This window comes from Aegilops tauschii, chromosome 1, assembly GCF_002575655.3.
Source record: "Aegilops tauschii subsp. strangulata cultivar AL8/78 chromosome 1, Aet v6.0, whole genome shotgun sequence".
NCBI lineage: Eukaryota > Viridiplantae > Streptophyta > Magnoliopsida > Poales > Poaceae > Aegilops > Aegilops tauschii.
In genome coordinates, this window is record NC_053035.3 from 500212155 (window position 1) to 500231422 (window position 19268).

The 19268-nt window shown below is 45.4% G+C and overlaps 1 protein-coding gene across 1 annotated transcript; it reads right to left on the minus strand.

The window, feature by feature from the left end:
* Positions 1-7745: 7745 nt before the first annotated feature.
* On the minus strand, positions 7746-13120 carry LOC109772999 (disease resistance protein RGA5). Its single transcript, XM_020331707.4, has 5 exons — positions 12886-13120; positions 12723-12802; positions 11811-12646; positions 8947-11141; positions 7746-8264 (listed from the first exon to the last, which is right to left on the minus strand). Exons 3-4 carry the CDS (start codon positions 12611-12613, stop codon positions 9212-9214), a joined length of 2733 nt encoding a protein of 910 aa, XP_020187296.1. The 5' UTR covers positions 12614-12646; positions 12723-12802; positions 12886-13120; the 3' UTR covers positions 7746-8264; positions 8947-9211.
* Positions 13121-19268: the final 6148 nt, after the last annotated feature.

Here is a 19268-nt window from a genome sequence, read left to right on the forward strand (position 1 = left end):
ACGGAGACAACAAAATTAATGTGAATATAAGTACCTGATTTTGCCAAAACTTTTTCCCTAGTTTCTACATTTCTCTATCTCTGACATGTTCGAAACCTGCAATTAGATGGAACCACCGAGCTCATGTTCGTGCGAGTGCGACAGAGCTCACACTGCTTTGCCGGTTCGAAACCTGCAAATTTTGGCCCTGTCTGTCTTCTCATTGCTGCTCGGATCGCTCGTTTCTCTGCAATCTCTGCTTTGCCGGTTTGCAGCCACATGAGAATTGTACTGCCCAATGGATGCAACTTCATCTTTGTTCAGATCTCAGGCTATCACCAAAAGCTATCTCCACTATGTTCTCCCTTTGGATCTGTATGGAAGGTGGCTGCGTAAGGAATATGTATTGACCAATGGTTCCAAATTTTCAGACTCAACAAAGGAAGAGAGTGGGGACGTCCCGGACCCATGGGCATATGAACTCACTTTTTAAAAATGTATTTCAAACGCATTTTACAATGCCAAAATTTTCGAAAGAAAATTTCACACATACATCTTCGCAACATGTGTGCGCGGCACAAAGTTTTGTGAGAAGATATCTTGTTATTTTGTCTATGCGAAAAAGACAAATTTCAGTGCTTTTAAATAGCGTTCCACAACACATTATTTTTCTTTTTTGCATAGGCCATAGAAAAGGTTCTTTTTTCGCAAAACTTTCTGCACGCACATAGAATGTGAAGACGTATGCGTGTAACTTTTTTCATAATTTTTTGGCATTTAGAAATGGGCTTTTCGAAGTGGGTCCATCCATCTACTTTCCCTCAACAGACAACAAAGACTCTTCGTTTGCTTGATAGTTGTGGCCTGTGGTACGAGTTTGGAACTACATAGCATAGTACTAGCAGGACTGAAGGTGGTATGGCTCCTGTTTGTACTGAATTGTTCAAGTTATAGTGAAGGTAATAGGCTGTGTGCAATTGTCAGAATCTAGTAATAATCAAAAATAGCATATTATGTTGACCACTGCATCTTGGTAAAACAGTACACAGAAATTATCTTTGTTAAATTTGTCATTGTTCTTTCCCCAGTCCTGTAAACTTTTTTTTGTTCCCCAATCCAGGGCAGCATCTCTTTAGAGTTCAGAATATCTTCGTTTCCTGAGCATTATTTTTTAGTCTTTGTATTGAGCTCTGTAGTTATTTTATTTATGTTCCCATTGGTGTGCATGACAACCAGCTGCCAGTTGTGCCCCCATGCACAGTGCCAGTGAAAGTTGTAACAGTGCAGTGCTGAAGTGGATAATAACATCTGCATAATTCAGTGCTAATTTTCAGCTTCATCTACTTGGCCTTAGTCATGCCTATAGTGAATGAACCTCTAAACCCTTGAGATGCTCTATCTGGCAGCAATACTTCTAACGGATTGACTTCACCCAGAGATTTTGCTTGAATAGAGTAGATTACCGTCACCGTCTCTTATCTTTACTTTTATAATTAAGACGTTTTTATAGAGTCTATAACAGGGTAAAAAACGTCTTATATTTTGATATGAAGGGAGAATCACTTATGGAAGATATATACAGGGCAATACCAGGCTTGCATAATGCAGGTTGCGCTTCTCTCCGAGACTCTTTCTCATAACGGAATCATATGCTCGATCGCTTGCATGGTTGCCGCTAATGTAGTAGTTCATAATGGATCAGTTCTGGTGTTCCGTTTTGAATTTCGTTTGGGCTTCTCGCAGATGCACATCTCGATCGACCAATTCAGTGGAATCCTTCCTGCTATGGTTTGCAACTAGGCACAGCTAGGAACTAGGTCCGGCCTAAATCAGAGCTGTTCCGTTCCGGCCTCCCCGTCGAGACGTCGCCATCTAGCTATACATTTTTACAGACTCGATCTATCATCTACTACCTCCGTTTCAAATTATAACATGTTTTAGCTATTTCAATATAATTAAACTAGATACGGATTAAAATGGGTGAATAGATACACTACAATGCATCTAGATACATACGAATCTGAAAAAGACTAAAACATCTTATACTTTGAAACGGAGCAAGTATGTGTTTATCACTAAGCTATGTAGCTACTGTTTGCCGGTTCATGAAGGAAAATTTTACGGTGCATTATAATACACCAGAGCACGTGTATTATATGGGCGATCTAACGGATAATAATAACTGAGCCATTATAATACACCAGAGCACGTGTATCGATGTGGAGGCAGCTTCCACCGACGCACGGGTCATGTAAAATGACGAGCTGAGTACCTTCTTTCCATTGAGTAGGCGATGAAGGCGTTTGGTTATGCATGCAGTCCATGTCGCCGTCGTCATCATCATTTGAGTTATTCGATCATGTGATCCTCTTCTCCAGCAGCAGATGAGACTTGAGAAATTATGCACGTATTTGCCTAGCTATTTCAGACAAGTCAACCATGGATGACACATTGACCCATGCATACCCGTGTATATATAAGCATCTGAATCGGGAACCGGCAAAAACCATTGATGCCAACTCATCTTTGCCTTGCCCACACCTCCATATATAGTTTGCATGAGGCCACTGCCCTCGCCTTGCATGAGGCCACTCCCGGCGGCCGGGTGCATCCACAAATATTAGATTTTGGATTAAAGCAACCTTGATTGTCCAATAGCGCCAATTAAAAAAATTCTGTACAATGTTACTTTTTTAATATAATATAAAATATTACTTTAGGGGCTTCCCCTGCGGTAAAGGTGTCAAAAAAAAGCGCCTATAAATTAGACTTATTTTACCGAGAGATGAGAAGCGACAAAAGCACGCGCACTCGCGTGTCCGTGCACCACTCGTGCACGTACCAGGGGGCGCCGGCCGGCCTGGTAGAACTCTGCATATGGGCTTGCAAAAGTCTCTGGCAGGTCTTCGCATGCGTTCGGACCAGTAGCTAGATCTTCTTTATTTACCGCTTTCCGCTTCTTTCTTTTTTTAGATTAGATTCCGCTTTGGTCGTGAATCCTGACGCAATTTTCGTCGCGCGCATGCATGACCAGCAGAGAAAGGGGTCGACCTAGTACGTACGTGGAGATCTGGTTTCCTGGCACGATATCACGTCACAGATCGAGCGCGCAAGAGGCAAAAGATCAGGAGTATCACGGGCGGTACGTTCCAGCAAAATGCTCAAGGCAGGCAGGAGCAGGATCGGTAGTACATACTCCCTCCGTTCAGAAATACTTGTTCTTGAAATGGTTGTATCTAGACTTATTTTAGTTATAGATACATTCATTTTATCTATTTCTAGGACAAGTATTTTCGGACGGATGGAGTACCTCAAGCCTGCCATCACGGTTCAAATCACAAGAAGAAAACAAAGTGAAGATCCCTCTAATTATGGCAACCGCCAAAGATCTTCCCTTGGAATCCACGGCAAGCAGCCGAAAGAGATCGAGAACGACGACATGCCAAAGGAAACAGCACGCCAGCCCCGCACGCTGACAAGTACAGTAAAGATCTTCAATCGGTCGCACCGAAGCAGGCCGATCGAGAGCCCGAGACAACGATAGTAGCTAGTACGTACAATCTGACAGTGAAACCCGAGTTTATAGCATCACTTTTATGTTCAAATTTACTACTGAATGGTACCAGTTAGTTTGCACATTTTCGTTAGTTTCTTTTTTTACAAAAAACACTAAACATGAATTGAGAGCGAATTGACATTATATTGTTTCTGACAGCTCGGACCCACACGTTAGGAGTGATTTGCTGAGGTGGACATGTCAGCCTCACATCTTTTTTCCTCACTCCCTCACCCCGTTGACCACTCAATCCTGACATAGTGGACACACACGTCAAGAGTGAGGTGGATGTGGGTCCCACTTCTCAGCCTCTTATATCCTTACCCCCCCCCCCCCCCTCTCTCTCACCCGTTGACTAACCCAACCACATGTCCTCTCTCTCTCACCAAATTGCCAACCGCCGGCGAGCCCCACGCTCTTGCTGCCATCCCAATCCTCGGCGAGTAGGTCGCCTTCCGCCGTCCAGGCTTGCTGCCATTGGGTTCCCGAACTGCAACATCTCCGCTCCAGACGGGAATGGCAGCACCGCCGCACCAGACGGTCCCGTGGACGACCGCCGTGCAAGGCCGTCTCCAGAAATTTGGGGGCCCGGTGCGAAATAGAAAAGGTTTCTCTTATGATGGACTAATTTTCATGTCATCCAAAATGATATCTGATACACGCTTGCATGAACTTCTGAGCAAACAACGAATATAAAATAGGGCTCCAACTTTTCTTTTTAAAGTCAAACTTCCTTTTATTTATTTTATTTTATTAGGTGCATTAACATTTTTTATGGAATTTTGAAACAGTAAGTGTATATTTTTGTAGGGTAAAATAGGAAGTGTATTTGGTTTATTCTTTGTGATTCCCTAATTTGCTACTAGTGGGTTGTTTCCACTTGAAATCTGCATGAAAAAAAGTCCCCACGGATGGAGGGATCTCCTTTCCTCCCTAATCTTCATGCATGCAATTACATGCAAGCCAACAAATCCGGAAATAAATGATGAATGGATTAAGCAGTTGCTCCCCGAAAAACCGCTGGTGTGAGATGAAAAAGGAATCCCGTGCATGCACACGGGAGATAATCAAGCAGACTGCGGGATCGTGCGCAGAGAAGGAAAAAAACTTGCTGGCCACTAAGATCATGCAGGACGTGCCCCATAATTAGCGTTAGATTAGTACGATCTGGGGCCCCCAGATTTTATGGGGCCCTGTGCGGTCGCCCACCTTGGCCATCCTTGTCGACGGCCCTGCCGCCGTGGTGGGGCGTCGCCGTTGGCCAGGCCTCGCCTCGAGCCGCCGCTGCCCGCGGGGCCGAACAACGCCGCCCTGGCCCTTAACCGCCGCCTGGCACAAGCATATGCGCCCGATTGGGAGCGCGCCAGCCGCTGCCGTTGCCCCGAGGCTTGGTTGGGAACGCGACGGACGTCGTCGCCTCGTGCTGGATGGCTCCCGCCGGACTGGGAGCCAGCGCAAGGGGAACGCCGCCCTGGGGCCGCAGTTGCTCTGAAACCAACCGACGCGGAGGGCGCCGCACCGGCGTTGGGCTACCGCCTCTGCCTCGAGCCGGGTCGGTGCCGGGAGGATCCCGTGGTTCACCGTCGCCGTCGCTTGGAGGGGCATGCCGCGGTGCCGTCCTTTTGGACTGCCGCACCGCCTCCGCTCACCTGACGTGCAGGCGAGTTGTCGTAGTAGTTGCTTCCATGCAGGTCGTGGATGGTGCTATCCTGTGCGTCGCCGCCACGTTGTGGCACCGTCGGCGTCTAACAGGACACCGGATTCACCCGTGCGTGCTCGACTCCGGCCGCGGTCGTCTCGATTCGGTCAACGGGATGCGAGAGGGGGAAAGAAAATGAGATGGGACGCTGACAGGTGGACCCACGTGCACCTCAGCAAATCACTCATGACATGTAGGCCCGCCCTATTAGAGTTGGTGTCAACTGGTGTTCAATTCGCGTGAGGAGAGCGGCGGTCAACGGGGTGAGAGAACGTGTAAGAAAATGTCGGCGGCTGCCAGTGGGCCCTACCTACACTTAACCACTGGTTGAATAACGGCCGTTATCTATCACCGTCTCCCCTGCCACGCCAGTCAGCATGTAGGCCCGTGCTGTCAGAAGCAACATCAATTCGTGTTTAACCGAAGTTTTGTATTTTTTGCAAAAAACTAACGAAAATGTGGCGGTTTTTTATCCCGTAAACGAAAACTGATACCATTCGGTAAATTTGAACACAAAAATGATGGTTTTATGCATGCTATAAACTAGTGAAACACAGTTGAAGAAGGACGAAAGAATTAATTTTCCGGCCATAGTCGACCCGTGCGGCACCTTCGGTGCAACGCGCGAAATTGCTGCTTTAAATTCCAGCTCGCGTGCGTTCGATCGGTAATTGGCCAAAAAAAAGCCACGCGAAGCAGAAATCTGTGTTGTCGGCAGGGTACAAGTGATGAGTCAAACGTAATGGCGATGCCGGCAACAAACTGAGGCTGCCTGCCCCGGGAATGAATTTGTAAGCGAGTCCGAGTCGATGCTTAGCTCTCGATCGATCCGAGTCCTGCGCGCCTGGGAACGACCCGACCGCGTCGAGTCCAGCTTCCCCGACCGCCTCGAGTCTCGCACCTAGGAAGGCACGACCGCGTCATGTCCTGCGTCTTTTTTCTTTTAACCTTACACGCATATACACTCATCCCTATGGACGCACACAAGCACACCTTACCCCTATGAGCATGTTCGAAAGACTGAGCCAATATATCTTCTTGAGATTTACAAAGTCACCATAGGCGCCTCGTCGTCGACGGGAACGTCTCCTCCCATTGAATGCGCATCGCCGGAAATCCTGAAATAAATCCCTCTCCTGGTCGACATGAGTGCTCGGCTTCCATCTTTTTTATCTGAAATCCAATGAAATTCTAGATTACACATTAAGATCGATCATGACGTTCCCGCACAAAAAAAAAGATCAATCGTGACGGTGAATAACATAAATATATTCCCGAATATCGGTCCTTTTCTGCATACTGTTTGCACTCATCAAAAATCATGATTGCCTCCTCTATTTCTCAACCAACTACCTGTCACCTTGGTCATAGAGAATTTCCTATCGCGCTCTTTACACCGAACTAGAGGGAGTAATTAAGATAAAAAATTAGGGGGTCTGAGTTGTCTTCTTACTGCTTTCTAGGGAATGCTAGTTAGATTGGATCAATTGCCATCTCGCAGACCGGCGTTCTGATAGCAGAACGCGATTCGTAGACAGCATGCACAGGACAGCACGTATCCGAGCGTGCGGGCGATGACCAGCTGCCTCATAAACTGACGGATGTCGTGATCCGGAATTTGTGCACTGGGGTGCACACCGTTTCTTTCCTTGCCATCATTCTCTCGTCGTCGGAGGAGCTCTACACTCTCCGTGTAGCGTACCTACTCTCCATCTTCAAATGCTTTGTTGCGCCAGTACACCTCGACAGGTCTTTCCCCAAGGTGGCCGAGCAGTGCATTGCCGGGATCCTAGGCGCCGCACACAGTTGCTTCTTTTGTTGGTTCTACTTGTACCTCTGCTTATTCACCATACAGACAGAGGTATTCAAACAATATACGTAGTAACAGACCTCTGTTTGTGGCTTCATTTCTCCCTTTTTTTTGAAGAAACTGACAAACTGTACCAATGGAAAACTGTATCAATGACGCTCCAGCTGGAGGATGGGAGGCGCCGGTCAAAGTCCAACTACCTCCTCACGTACTCACACACGCTATCGGCAATCAGGCCACACCACAAGACGCCTGTTCCTGGACCCGAAGAAAACTGTATCAATCTGAGTCTGAATCTAACTTAAAAATCAAGTAACAAATGGGATTCCTTAGAACGTATACAAGACCTAGACATGTAGTAGATTCCTGGAGGAGATACCATACCTTCGACAAGAAATTTGGCATCATAGTTCTGCAAGTATTGGTTAGTCGACCTGACTGTTGTAATACAGAGAGTACACATGTGAGTTTTGCAGACAGTCACAAAAACATTGCCGGCCTAGCAAACTGATTGACACTTACTCGAACAAGTCACTGTGTGTCATGATGTTGTAATGCACACTGAATCCAGTCATCAAAAATTTAAGGAAGACTTGCTTAAGCCAATATATCAACCAAATCATGAGGGTTACTCACATATGAAGAAGAGACAACACATCAATGTAGGGATGAACAATATGAACAAGCCAAACACCTGAAAGTAGTGCCAGGAAGTTGATAGTGTGCTCCCTTATTCAGCATACATGCATAGTTAACACCAACCATATTGGAGGAAGACCCAATTTAGCTTAGTATGTGCGCGTACAAAATACATTGATGCCTCGTACATGCTCCCTCCGTTCCATATTACTTGTCGCTGATTTAGTACAAAGTTGTACTAAATCAGCGACGAGTAATATGGAACGGAGGGAGTAGACTCAAGTGCAGCTTCTTTCTCCCAGCAAAAGCAAAACCCCCTCGTACAAGAAAGATTTATAAAGAACTTGGTAGCCTACTGAATCACATAAGCAGTAATAAATGTGCCAGGGCCTCTGAAAAACCAGCCAAAACCTGGCTTACAAACCCACCCACTAGCCAGCGCCGTAGATCATAAATGAGCGGGCACCCAGAGGATCTCCAATTGGCTGCAGGCTTGCAGCAGCTATCAATTGCAGGATTGTACAAAGAGTAGCCAGGGTGGGTTGAGTCAAGCACCGGCACACCCTATGATGGCAGCTTCTCTGTTGCAAAGGAAAACGAGACCGAACTGGATCAGCAGAAATAACTCGAATATAACTAATAACGATCTGTGCATCGACTACAGTACAAACTAGAAACCACTGAGCAGAAAGGAAACCAGATAAGTACATTCTATTGAGTGCTAATTGTTCTCATGCGTACTCTGTATCAACAAGTTAAACCTTAATCACATAATCTTTTGTGTGCCAAAACAGATGTACTCCCTCTGTCCCAAAATGTAGGACGTTTTTTGACACTATAATAGTGCCAAAAAATTGTCTTATATTTTGAGACGGAGGGAGTATATCGGTAGCGTGATGTTTTCTAAAACAGAGAGGGTGCTCTCTAGTGTATCTCTGAAAAGACTAACATTAACTGAAGAGAACATCATTTTTAGAGCATAGCAGTAGTGATGATAAGCTTCCTCTTTGTATTTGGACAACGCTATATGAACAATTGATTTATGCCAACAAGGGCCCCTGAACTTGTCTAGCAACTAAGTAAAAGTATGCATGCCAACAAGCACAACAATCATAATATTAACATTATATCCCAAGTTCTCAACTGCCTAACAACAAAAATGAAACATAAGTATATGGCATTCATGACATCTCAATTTAAATACTCGAAACATAACTAAATTGCCACTGGAGAAAGACAATAGTAACATAATTGTGCAATTACCTGGTTCTGTAATGTAAAGTGACCCTTTCATAAAACTCTGGATTGTTTTACGGTCCATTTGCACAAGTCCAACTTCTCATCTCGTCTCTGACCAAATCAGGACACTAGCTAGGTGCTTAGCTGCCCTGGATTACGGGCAGGGGTCATGCAACTCACTTACAGCGCCATGAGATTTCCAACTCTACATAGCCGCATTGTGGGTTAAACTGATTGGCCGCACACTCTAAAAGAAAAATCAGACTGCAATCCGACAGAAGAAATCTAACTACCAAAACTTTTCAATGGAAGGGCGGTTTGGGTGCGCTGATAAGGCGTTCCTGAACGCAGACACTATGGTGGCATCACCGGAGTCAACACCATACAGATGGATCTTCTGGAGGCGTAACAGGTGCTCCATGCCAACTGGTGTGCTGCCACCCCACTTCCTGTTTTGGAGAGAGAGGGTTTGTAGGTTGGGCATGGCCCCCGCCTCGAATCCCAGGTATGCCAAAGCGTCTTCCTCGGTCCAAAAATGGAAGTACTCCAGAACGGGGAATAGTCCCGTGCCTAGTATAGCCCTTTCTTTAGGGATATGTGACGGAATGAATGTGAGTTTGACGAGGAAGGGAAGCTCTCCTAGAAGACGAAGCTCATCAGTTGAGGTCTCCTCCACACGCAGGCTGAGGATGCGAAGGCAATGGAGACCACCCATCCATATGGGAACTCTACGGAAATTAAATGCATACGCGTCAATTTTCTCGATGTGTTGGAAAGGATTGGATAATGAGCCCATCTGGCTATGGATTTCAGTAAAAGACCCATAGAATTGAAGATGTTTGAGGTTACGGAGCTTTCCAGTGGAGCAGATCAAAGCATTAAGTTCTGGCTCCTCCAAAGACCACAGACTGATTGTTAGGTCCCTGAGATTGGTCAGCTCGCCAAGACCTATAATACCGTTCATCCCATTCAATTCCCTCTGGCCGTTCCTTATGCCTAACGGCATCCTCAGGCTATTCAGTGATTTCATATTCCCAATCCATTCAGACAGCAGTTCATGGTTGCAATAAAGAATATAAAGATAGGACAAGCGGGACAAATGGACTATATCCGAGGGGATGCTCTTGAGCTCTGAATGTATGTGCAACGTCTCCAAGTAAACAAGTCCTTGAAGTTCAGCAGGGAGCTGTACAAATTCTGGTCCCCGAAGATACAAATATCTCAACTCAAACAATTGGCTGATGGCGGTGAGGTCAAGGGTACCCTCATCTTCCCCAACACTGCCTTGATCAATCCTTAGCACCCGGAGATACTTGAACAACACAAGAGGAGGCATGGATTTCCCCAACAGTGTAAATGACCGTACTTGTGATAGGTTAACAGTAATAGTTGGGTCGTATGTTGCTCCACCACCAGCCATCGAGCTCAGAGATAATCGCCGGACCTTATACTTGGAGCCATGCAGTCTTGCCATGCCTTCATAACTGTATGCCACACTTAAAAAGTTATTTCTATCACACTTGCTTAGGATCAAATCAAGCATCAGATCATGTACTTTGCAATACAACACCTCTCCATACTCTGTTTGCCAAGGCTGAATCATGCTTCTATTGATAAGTTCATTGAAATAATTCCTGCCAACAGCCTCCAAATCTTGCCCATGCAAGTTACCTACAAGGCCTTCAGCTATCCATTGTCGAACAAGATCGTCCCGTGAGATCACATAGTCCTCAACATACATACCAAGGTATAAAAAACAAGCCCGCAGGTAAGCAGGAAGATGCATGTAGCTAAGGTTTAATATACTCTTCATCTCTTCCAAGGAGGGATTTGTGGCAGAGTGGGCACCCAGAGAATCCCTTATACTCTCCCAGCCCTTCCTTGATCTTTCTTGACAGGCTAATAGGCTACCTATTGTGATAATTGCAAGAGGCAGCCCATGACACTTCTTTAAAATCTCAGTCATGACTTGTTCCAATTGGGGTGGACAACCATGTTCGGACCCAAATACTCTGTTCAACAATAACATTCTTGAGTTTTCTTCGCTGAGAGGTTCCAATTTGTAGATGCCCTCACGGTCATTCTGACAGGCTGCACCAGCCACAACTTCCACTCGCGTTGTGACTATTACTCTACTTCCATTACCCTCTTCTGGAAACACGCACTTAATAATGTACCATGCTGATTCATCCCACACATCGTCAACAACAATAAGGTACCTGTTCAAATGTTTGTAAAGGTAAGTGACATTATAATATAATATATTTAGATTATAGACACAATCATCAAAATCTTGACAAAATAGGTTGCAGCAAAAAGGGGTATAGGAAATTTTCCAATAAGCTAGTGAACTATCATAATGAATTGAAAAGTAACACCAAAGCATATCATTGTCCCTGTCTATCACAAAGGATCAAAATTACTACGAGATATGCGAACTTGACGTCATAACTCGATGTCTAGATTAACTATTTCTATTTTCACAAAAAGAAAAGGTGTGGAGGGATATGTTTGATCCTAGATGTAAAAAAATTATCAAAAATTCTGACTGGTTTAGCACATATGTGTCATATAGACATTCAATAGCTAGCCTTGCTCTTCTCATTAAAGGCACATGGGTTTAACATGTTTCTATTACCCTAGCAATTATGACACTTGGATGGAAAATATACCAATAGTCCAATACTTCTACTTTTTGAAAGAAGAGAAGTATTTTTTATATGTTTATTTTTCTGACTTGTAATGTCTGCCATAAACAGACAAAGCACTGAACAATCAAAATGCAGCTTGAATGGACAAACAGCAGTAGAAAATGTACGTTAATCAACTATTTAGCTCAAATCAAACAAGTGTAGCCCATGCAAATGACTGACGATAGTAAGCAACACCTGTTATTTTTCAGATGTTGTCTTATCTCTTGAATGATGTCGTCAACCTTGCGAGTGTGAGATGTATCAGGCTTCTTCATCCCAAGTTTATATTGTAAATTGTTGAGTAGCTCAGTCATATCAGGCCTTTGTGAAACTGAAAAAAATGCCTTGCAGTTGAACTGTGAGCCAATCTTGTCATACACTTGTTTGGCAAGTGTAGTTTTACCAAGACCACCTGATCCCACAACAGACACCACCTTAAGTTTGTTCTGAGCATCCATCAACCGAGTCGCAACCTCCTCCCTTGGGCCATCAATGGCAATGAGAGAATCTGCCTCCTGGTAGACCGCTCGCAGCCGAGGGTCAACATCCACAGAGCCAGAGGCAGGCTTCCAATCATCAACCTTATACCGTTGCCGCCGAGCATTCGCCTCTATGGCAAGGGTCTTGAGCTCTTCCATCCGGTGGGCTATGCGAAGGCGCTGCCGCAGCTTCTTGATGCGTCGAGCAGTAATCTTAATGAAGCCCGACTTAGCATCATCAGCCCGAGACTGGCGCATGAAGTCATCGACGCAATTCTCCATGTCGTAGGACATCTCCCTAACATCGTCCCTCCAATCCTTGACAGTTGGGTCGAGCTCGTCATCCATGAGCTCAAGCTTCTGTAGGGCGGCGTTCATGGCGCTGAGTTCCTTCTGGAGGAAGGAGGCCTGCTTCTTGACCCCTTTGAACTTGTTGTACTCGTCGCCCATGAGTGCGGTGAGCTTGCCGATGAGGGGGTTCATCACCCCGCTCGCCACCGTCACGATTCCTCCGGTCATCTCGCCTGCTCTCTTGGCTGGGCGGCTGACTGGCTGCCGAATGAAAAGCAGCGGTGAGTTGGTGTCATAAATAAATAAAGAGATGAAAAAAATTAACTGGGTGTGTTACATGATATGATGGTGAAGGAAGGAGACGGGGAGGTCGCAGATTGTGAGGCTGTTGGGAGGACAGAGATCCGGGTGCTCTCTCTGCGTGAAGCAAGAGTTAGTTAGTGTAAATTAAGAGATAGATAGATGCAGGAGGAAGCAGATCGGGAGGTTGGGCAAGGCACCTCACGGATGAAGGACAGGAGGCGGACAGGGATTAGGCGGAGGACGAAGATCTGGCACCGGCGGCGCGGGAGAGGGGATATGAAGAAGCGAGTGCGGATTTGGACCGTTCCCGGCTCGTCGGCGGGAGCGGCGACAAGCAGGGAGATGAGGAGGTAGGGGCGGCGGAGCTGGAATCCTAGACGAGCGATGGGGAGGGAATGCTGGAAGTGAGTGCGGAGTGATTAGGACACGGGAGTAGTATTTCTGTGCAGAGCAACATACACTGGAGTAGTATTTGTGTTCTCTAGACCAACTAGCTATTCTTTAACACACAAAAGGTAGTTTCTTTGTGTTCTCTAGACCAACTAGCTTATGTGCACGCACATGCTATTGTACAGCCCCCAATGAATGATTCCTATAGCTTAATGAATTGGTGCGGATCTATAAACAGGCTGCCTCCCTTGCTTCTCCTTCTCACAAAAGCTAGCTTGCCATGTCGCGAACCGATCGTAACCACCTTCAGTGGTACTCCTTCTGTCTCATAATATAAGAGTGTTTTTGATACTCGGACAGAGGAAGTAGATATTGACCAGACAGAGATCACGACATTCTAAGTCTTGATAACACCAACAAACACGCCACCATGCGCGCCTGCTTTTGCGATTTTTAATCATCAACAAACGCTGTGTGTTTACTTAACCCCCTGGCCGGTTACCTGTAGCCTAATATTGAATTTGCCGACCAGTAATGACCTTGGGCCGGCTAGACCTTTTATTTCTCGGACCTTTGGGGCGAGCTCTCGTATTTTAAATCAGTATAATGACTCCACTCCAAGTGCTAGCTTATTACTACGTACTACTTCGTGACAAAGCTAGGACGCGTGATGGCCGGCAGCATATGGAAGATAAGAAGGAAATTTCGGATGCATCTTTTTTGAGAACTTTCGGAAGGGACGCGTGATGGCCGGCAGCATATGATTTAGATGAACCGCGGTAGTTGCGTGAGAAGCCCACTTTCTTGAGGATTAAGAACAAGTACTTTTCTGTTTGGCGACTCCTTCCCGGCATTTTACAGGACTAGCTACATGCCCATGCGTTGCAACGGAGAAACATCAATTATGTGAAACATCATTCACATCCGATGGTAAGTATTATTTTAAACAACGTAGTTGATTCTTTTTTACTGAAAAGATAAATTCACTCTTCTTTTTGTCCATCATCCACTATAATACGTGTGTGTTGCTACAATTTTTTTTTAAAATTATCCAATATGTCATATAATTTTCATGCTCCAACGCAATCATTGATTTTTGTATTGGCGGTCGGCTGAGCTAGAAGTCGAGAACAGTTGAGTAAGCAAACTTGACTCTCCTTTTTTGCAAGAAACACATCGCCGAAGTTCTCTGGAAATTTTACTCTCCTATTTGTAAACGGGAGGATTAGTGCCATAGTCTAATTAGAGAAGAAGTGATGGCATCACAATAATTACTGTTAAGTAGGAACTGCATGTGATGGTGAAAGTCTAATAAGAAGGTGCAGCCCTGCATTCTTTTGGTCAACAGTGTCATATTTTTGCAATTATTCATCTATCCATAAAGCACTTGCATTGGTAAGTGATTTGCGATTTTAATATTTGATAAAGAAATTCCGGAGGAAAACTCTTCTATAGATTTTAAGTCTTGGCGTATTAACAATTAACGAAACACTTGAATGCATTGCGGGATAGCAAGAAACAAGCTAGCATTCAGAGTCGCATAAGAAAGTGGAATGATTGAACCTGAGAGAAAGGTCTTTTTAGCTGGATAGAGTACTGCTCATTGTCGATGTCATTGATGGATATGCCTAGGTCCGGTCAGAACTGCAGGAGATTTGCATGGCGTGTGTGTCTCGCTGTGTCTATCTCTTGCATTGCATACGCACAAAATGAATCACTCATACTTAAAAACACACAATTAAGGATCAACAACAGTGTAATAGCGTTCATGGTGATCATCAGGGCACAAAAAAGCTGATATCTCTGCCGCTCACCTTCTGAAAGGGTCTCGCATTCATCTCAAAGCCCTACACATAGTAAAAACAAACAAATATATGCACTCTGCTTTCTTGAAAAAGATTGGAAACGAACAAATGAAACTCCGGCTGCAGATCGCCCCCGGACTCCTCGACCTGCAGCAATGGCCGAGCGTGCGGGAGATGGAGGCGGCGGCGACCATGGTGACACTGTTCTTCGAAGGGATGGTGATGACGACCTACATCATCGGCTGGGAGTGCTGGGGATGGAGGCGCCGATGACCAGCGAGGGGATGTGCTTCGGAGGGATGGAGACGAGCGTCAATCGGTGGGGAATTCCGTGCATGGAGCCACCGAGGAGGGAAGGGCTGGACGAAAGAAGGAGTAGTGCACGTGATTACCAAAAATAGCTTCTTCTATATTGATTTGATATTGATTACGATCGTATGATTCATTTCCTTAAATTTATAGTCTATTACTACCAAATACTAACTTGATTGATTCCTTCCTTTTTGAAAGATTCCTTTCTTCGTTTTGAACGTGATTGCGTTACCATGATTGTGTTACCAATTACCAAAGATGGAAAACCGGTTTAAATAGAAAACCAGATGGGTGGGGAGATATACTGTATCTAAGAAAATCAGTGTGACCGTGAGAAACATACGCGGGAGGTCTTGACGAGGAGGTTGGACGAAATGTAAGAGGGGAGAGGGAACCTTACGTTTCTTTTAGGTAAGTAGAGATTTGTCAGTTTCTCTCAACTCCAGAGTGGCAATCACGTCGTGGGATTCGCAAACTCCCCCAGTTAGGGCAAACTCTACTGTCAAAGCATCACAAGCGAGCCCGTGGATTCGGCTCCTCTCTGCCTATCACTCCGACGGCTCGTGGCAGTGAGGGAAATCCCGGTGCCTCCGCTTTGATTAATAGTTGAGGTTAGAGTTGTTAGTCCTCGGAAGTGCGGCGTTTGGGTCGATGGTGGTGCTTCTTCTTCGAGTTTGTCTTTTGAGCTCCGATCCTCCTCGAGTTTGTCTGTCTGGACGTAGTCGACGGCGCTCCGGCATAGATTCCTGCCGTCTCCTTGGGGTAGTGAGGTTAGGGTTTCTTGTCTTGTGGAGAGATTTGGTGTCAGATGCTTCGGATCTATGCAAGTGTCTAACAGCAACGACTACGGCTCCAGGACTCTGGTCCTTAGGGGCGTGTGCATGAAGGCTTCTCGGTTGTCATCGACTAGGTCAAGCCGGCTCCGTTAGATCTGCGGCGACAGCGCCACGTGGATGGCTCATTCTAACGGTAGTAATGGTCGTTCTTTGGTCTCAAAATCTCGATGTAATTTTTATTATGGTTTAGATGCTTTGTACTTCCGATGAACTTTCATAATAAATTTGATTCTTTGCAAAAGAAAAGGAAAATATGAATGCAAGGACAATGATGGTGTGGATGAACAGACACTTTTGTGAGATACCCGTTTTCTCGAGCATTAATATACTACTGAAGTTAAGTCCTATGTAAGCTTTTTAAATCGGGAAGGCCATAGCTTATCTCACTTTGCTAGCCGTCTTAGTCGTTTGTAACGATACAAATGCTAGAGTTTTTAGGAAAACATGGCGCCGCCTTACTACATTATCAAGCTTATCTCAGATGAGGCCAGGCTTCTGGGGGCCAATAGCTCCCGTGCGACGTTTTTGAGGTGAATTGGCAAGAGTGCGACGTTGTTCGAGCGAATGGCTGTGGTGCGACACATTTGAGCGTGTAAATAGCCCAGGGCCACATGGGGTGTTAAATGTGGTTAAATTGGTCGTCAACCAAGCCCGCCCGTTTATGTTAGGACATGTGGGTCCAACTTAATTGTTCCTCAAAACAGCTGACCGTGCCCTGCCGCCCGACCGTGCCGGGCCTGCCACACTGCCCCCCTCCTTCTTCGGTGGCGGTGGATCTTGCGTTCTCGGTGGCGGCGGCGGAGCCCTCGTTCTCAACGGCGGCGGAGCCTTCGTCCTCAGAAAATGGTGAGTGAATTCAAACCCTAGTCGCCCTCCCGTTCCTCTCTCGGGCCCGTAGATCTCAGCTCGTTTCCTTTATTTTCGCTTGCGGAATCGATAGGTTGTGAGGGGAGCCCGTTGGCATACTGAGATGGAGCCGCCAGATTCAACTTCGAATAGGTAATGCGCCTCTCTCCGATCCAATTATGCATGCAATTAGGGGGCGGCTCACACTGCCCGCCACTGACAGAGGGGATGCTGCCGCTCGGACCTTCGAATTGACAGTCAATTTCTTTCCAGCAAAGGCAAAATTAGTTGATGGTAGCATACAGAACATTGAGAGAGACACAATTGTTAAATGGGAGGTTGAGTTCACAGAGATTGATCCACAAGTTCTACAGAACATGGGAGAGACGGCAGTGAAGAAATGGGTGGAAAAAATTGGGGAGAATATTGTTTGTGGTCCAGAGCAAGAAGTATCACTGTTGCGGTTTGATGATTGGAAAGGAGAGTATGTGAGAATAGAAGATGGTGAACAGATTGTTGAAGAAAATGATCGGCAAAACGGCTGGACAAGCAAACGGGCTAATTTTTTTTGCTGAGCTCGTTGATCTGAACATTTTTTCGAAGGTTGGATATGTGCCATCACAATTGGCTGCGCAGATGGTAGATGATGATTGGGCTACACAGAGGCCATTGATTCCCATGTGTACTGAACTTACAGTAATAGCCGAAGAGGGACAGGTGACTGGAACTGAAACTGAAACTGCAGCAACTATTGATTGGAATGTAGTTGAATTAGATGAGCCTACTGATTTGGTCATTGCACCAATGCCTGACATTGAGATGGCCAGACTTTTTGGCATTCCAGTCGATGACAGAGATAAGCAGGAGAGGGGCGAATCTAGTTTGCCTGCTAATGCTGATGAAGAAGTAGATGGACAGTTGATGGAACAAGCTGCAGATGAAGTAGACGATGCACATGATGATGAGCTGGTGCATGTGTATGACAAAGAAAACCCTATCATTGAAGTAGGCAAGTTGTTCCCAAGCATGAAGGAGTTTAGGATGTGTTTCAAGACTTATGCAGTGAAACATGAGTTTGATGCCAAGACTGTTTGGACTGATAGAAAGAAGTTTTATGCGAGGTGCAGAGGATTTGATGGTAGTGTGAAGCCTTGCAAGTGGTACATATCTGCTAGACTGCAACCTGATGGAAGTACTGTCAGGGTTAAAAAAATCCCCAATCAACATACTTGTATTACAAGTTCACAGAGAGTATCAACCATGACATCACAACTTTGGGTTGCAGAAAAGATCACCCCAATTTTAGCCAAAACACCAAACACTACTGCCAAGAAACTCAAAGTAGACTTGGAAAAGATGTACTCCATTAAACTAAAATATACCACAGTGTGGAAGGCAAAACAAAGGGCAATGAAAAATTTATATTGTGATTGGGCAAATACATTTAGGATGCTTTATAACTTCAAAGCAGAGGTGGAAAAGAGGTCACCTGGCAGTGTTGTGGAGATAGATACAGAGGTATCAGCCGAAGGTGATGTCAAGTTCTCCAAGTTTTTTATGGCTTTGAAGCCTTGCATCGATGGGTTCAAAGCAGGGTGCCGTCCATATTTGAGCATAGACTCATCATTTTGACAGGCAAGTGGAATGGTCAGTTGGCAGCATGCAATGCTCTAGATGGACACAACCGGATGTTTCCTATTGCTGTTGGCTTGTTTCAGTCAGAAACAGAGGCTTCATGGACATGGTTCATGATCCAGTTGAAAAGATGCCTAGGGCCAGTGTCACCTTTGGCTATACACACAGAGGCATGTAAGGGGCTTGAAAATTCAGTGAAAAATGTTTTCCCACATGCTGAGCAGAGGGAGTGCTTCGGTCATTTGTGGATGAATTTGATCAAAAAATTTAGAGGAGAAGAATTTGGGCGCATGTGTCCAGCAGCAAGATCTTACACTAGACAGACACACAAATATCATCTTGATAAGATAATGGCAGCATGTGATGAGTTTGGTCCATGGCTGAACACCTACCATTCTTTGTTATGGTACATGTCACCATTCAACACTGCCATCAAGTGTGACCACATCAACAACAATTTGGCAGAGAGTTTCAACAACAAGGTGAAGGAGTTAAAAGATTTGCTTGTGCATGACATGGTTGACCAAATCAGGATCATGCTCATGCGGTTGTGGGAATTGAGAAGAAGGATAGGTGATTGTCTGCAAGGTGATAAGCTTCCAGCAGTGGTACAACAGGTGGTCAATAGGAGCAGATGTCTTTCACATTTGTTTGTTGAAAAATCTTCACCTTGGGGTGCTGAAGTTAGAGATAACAAAACTGGAAGGAGACATGTTGTTAACACTGAATTGCATGATTGCACTTGCCTCGAGTGGC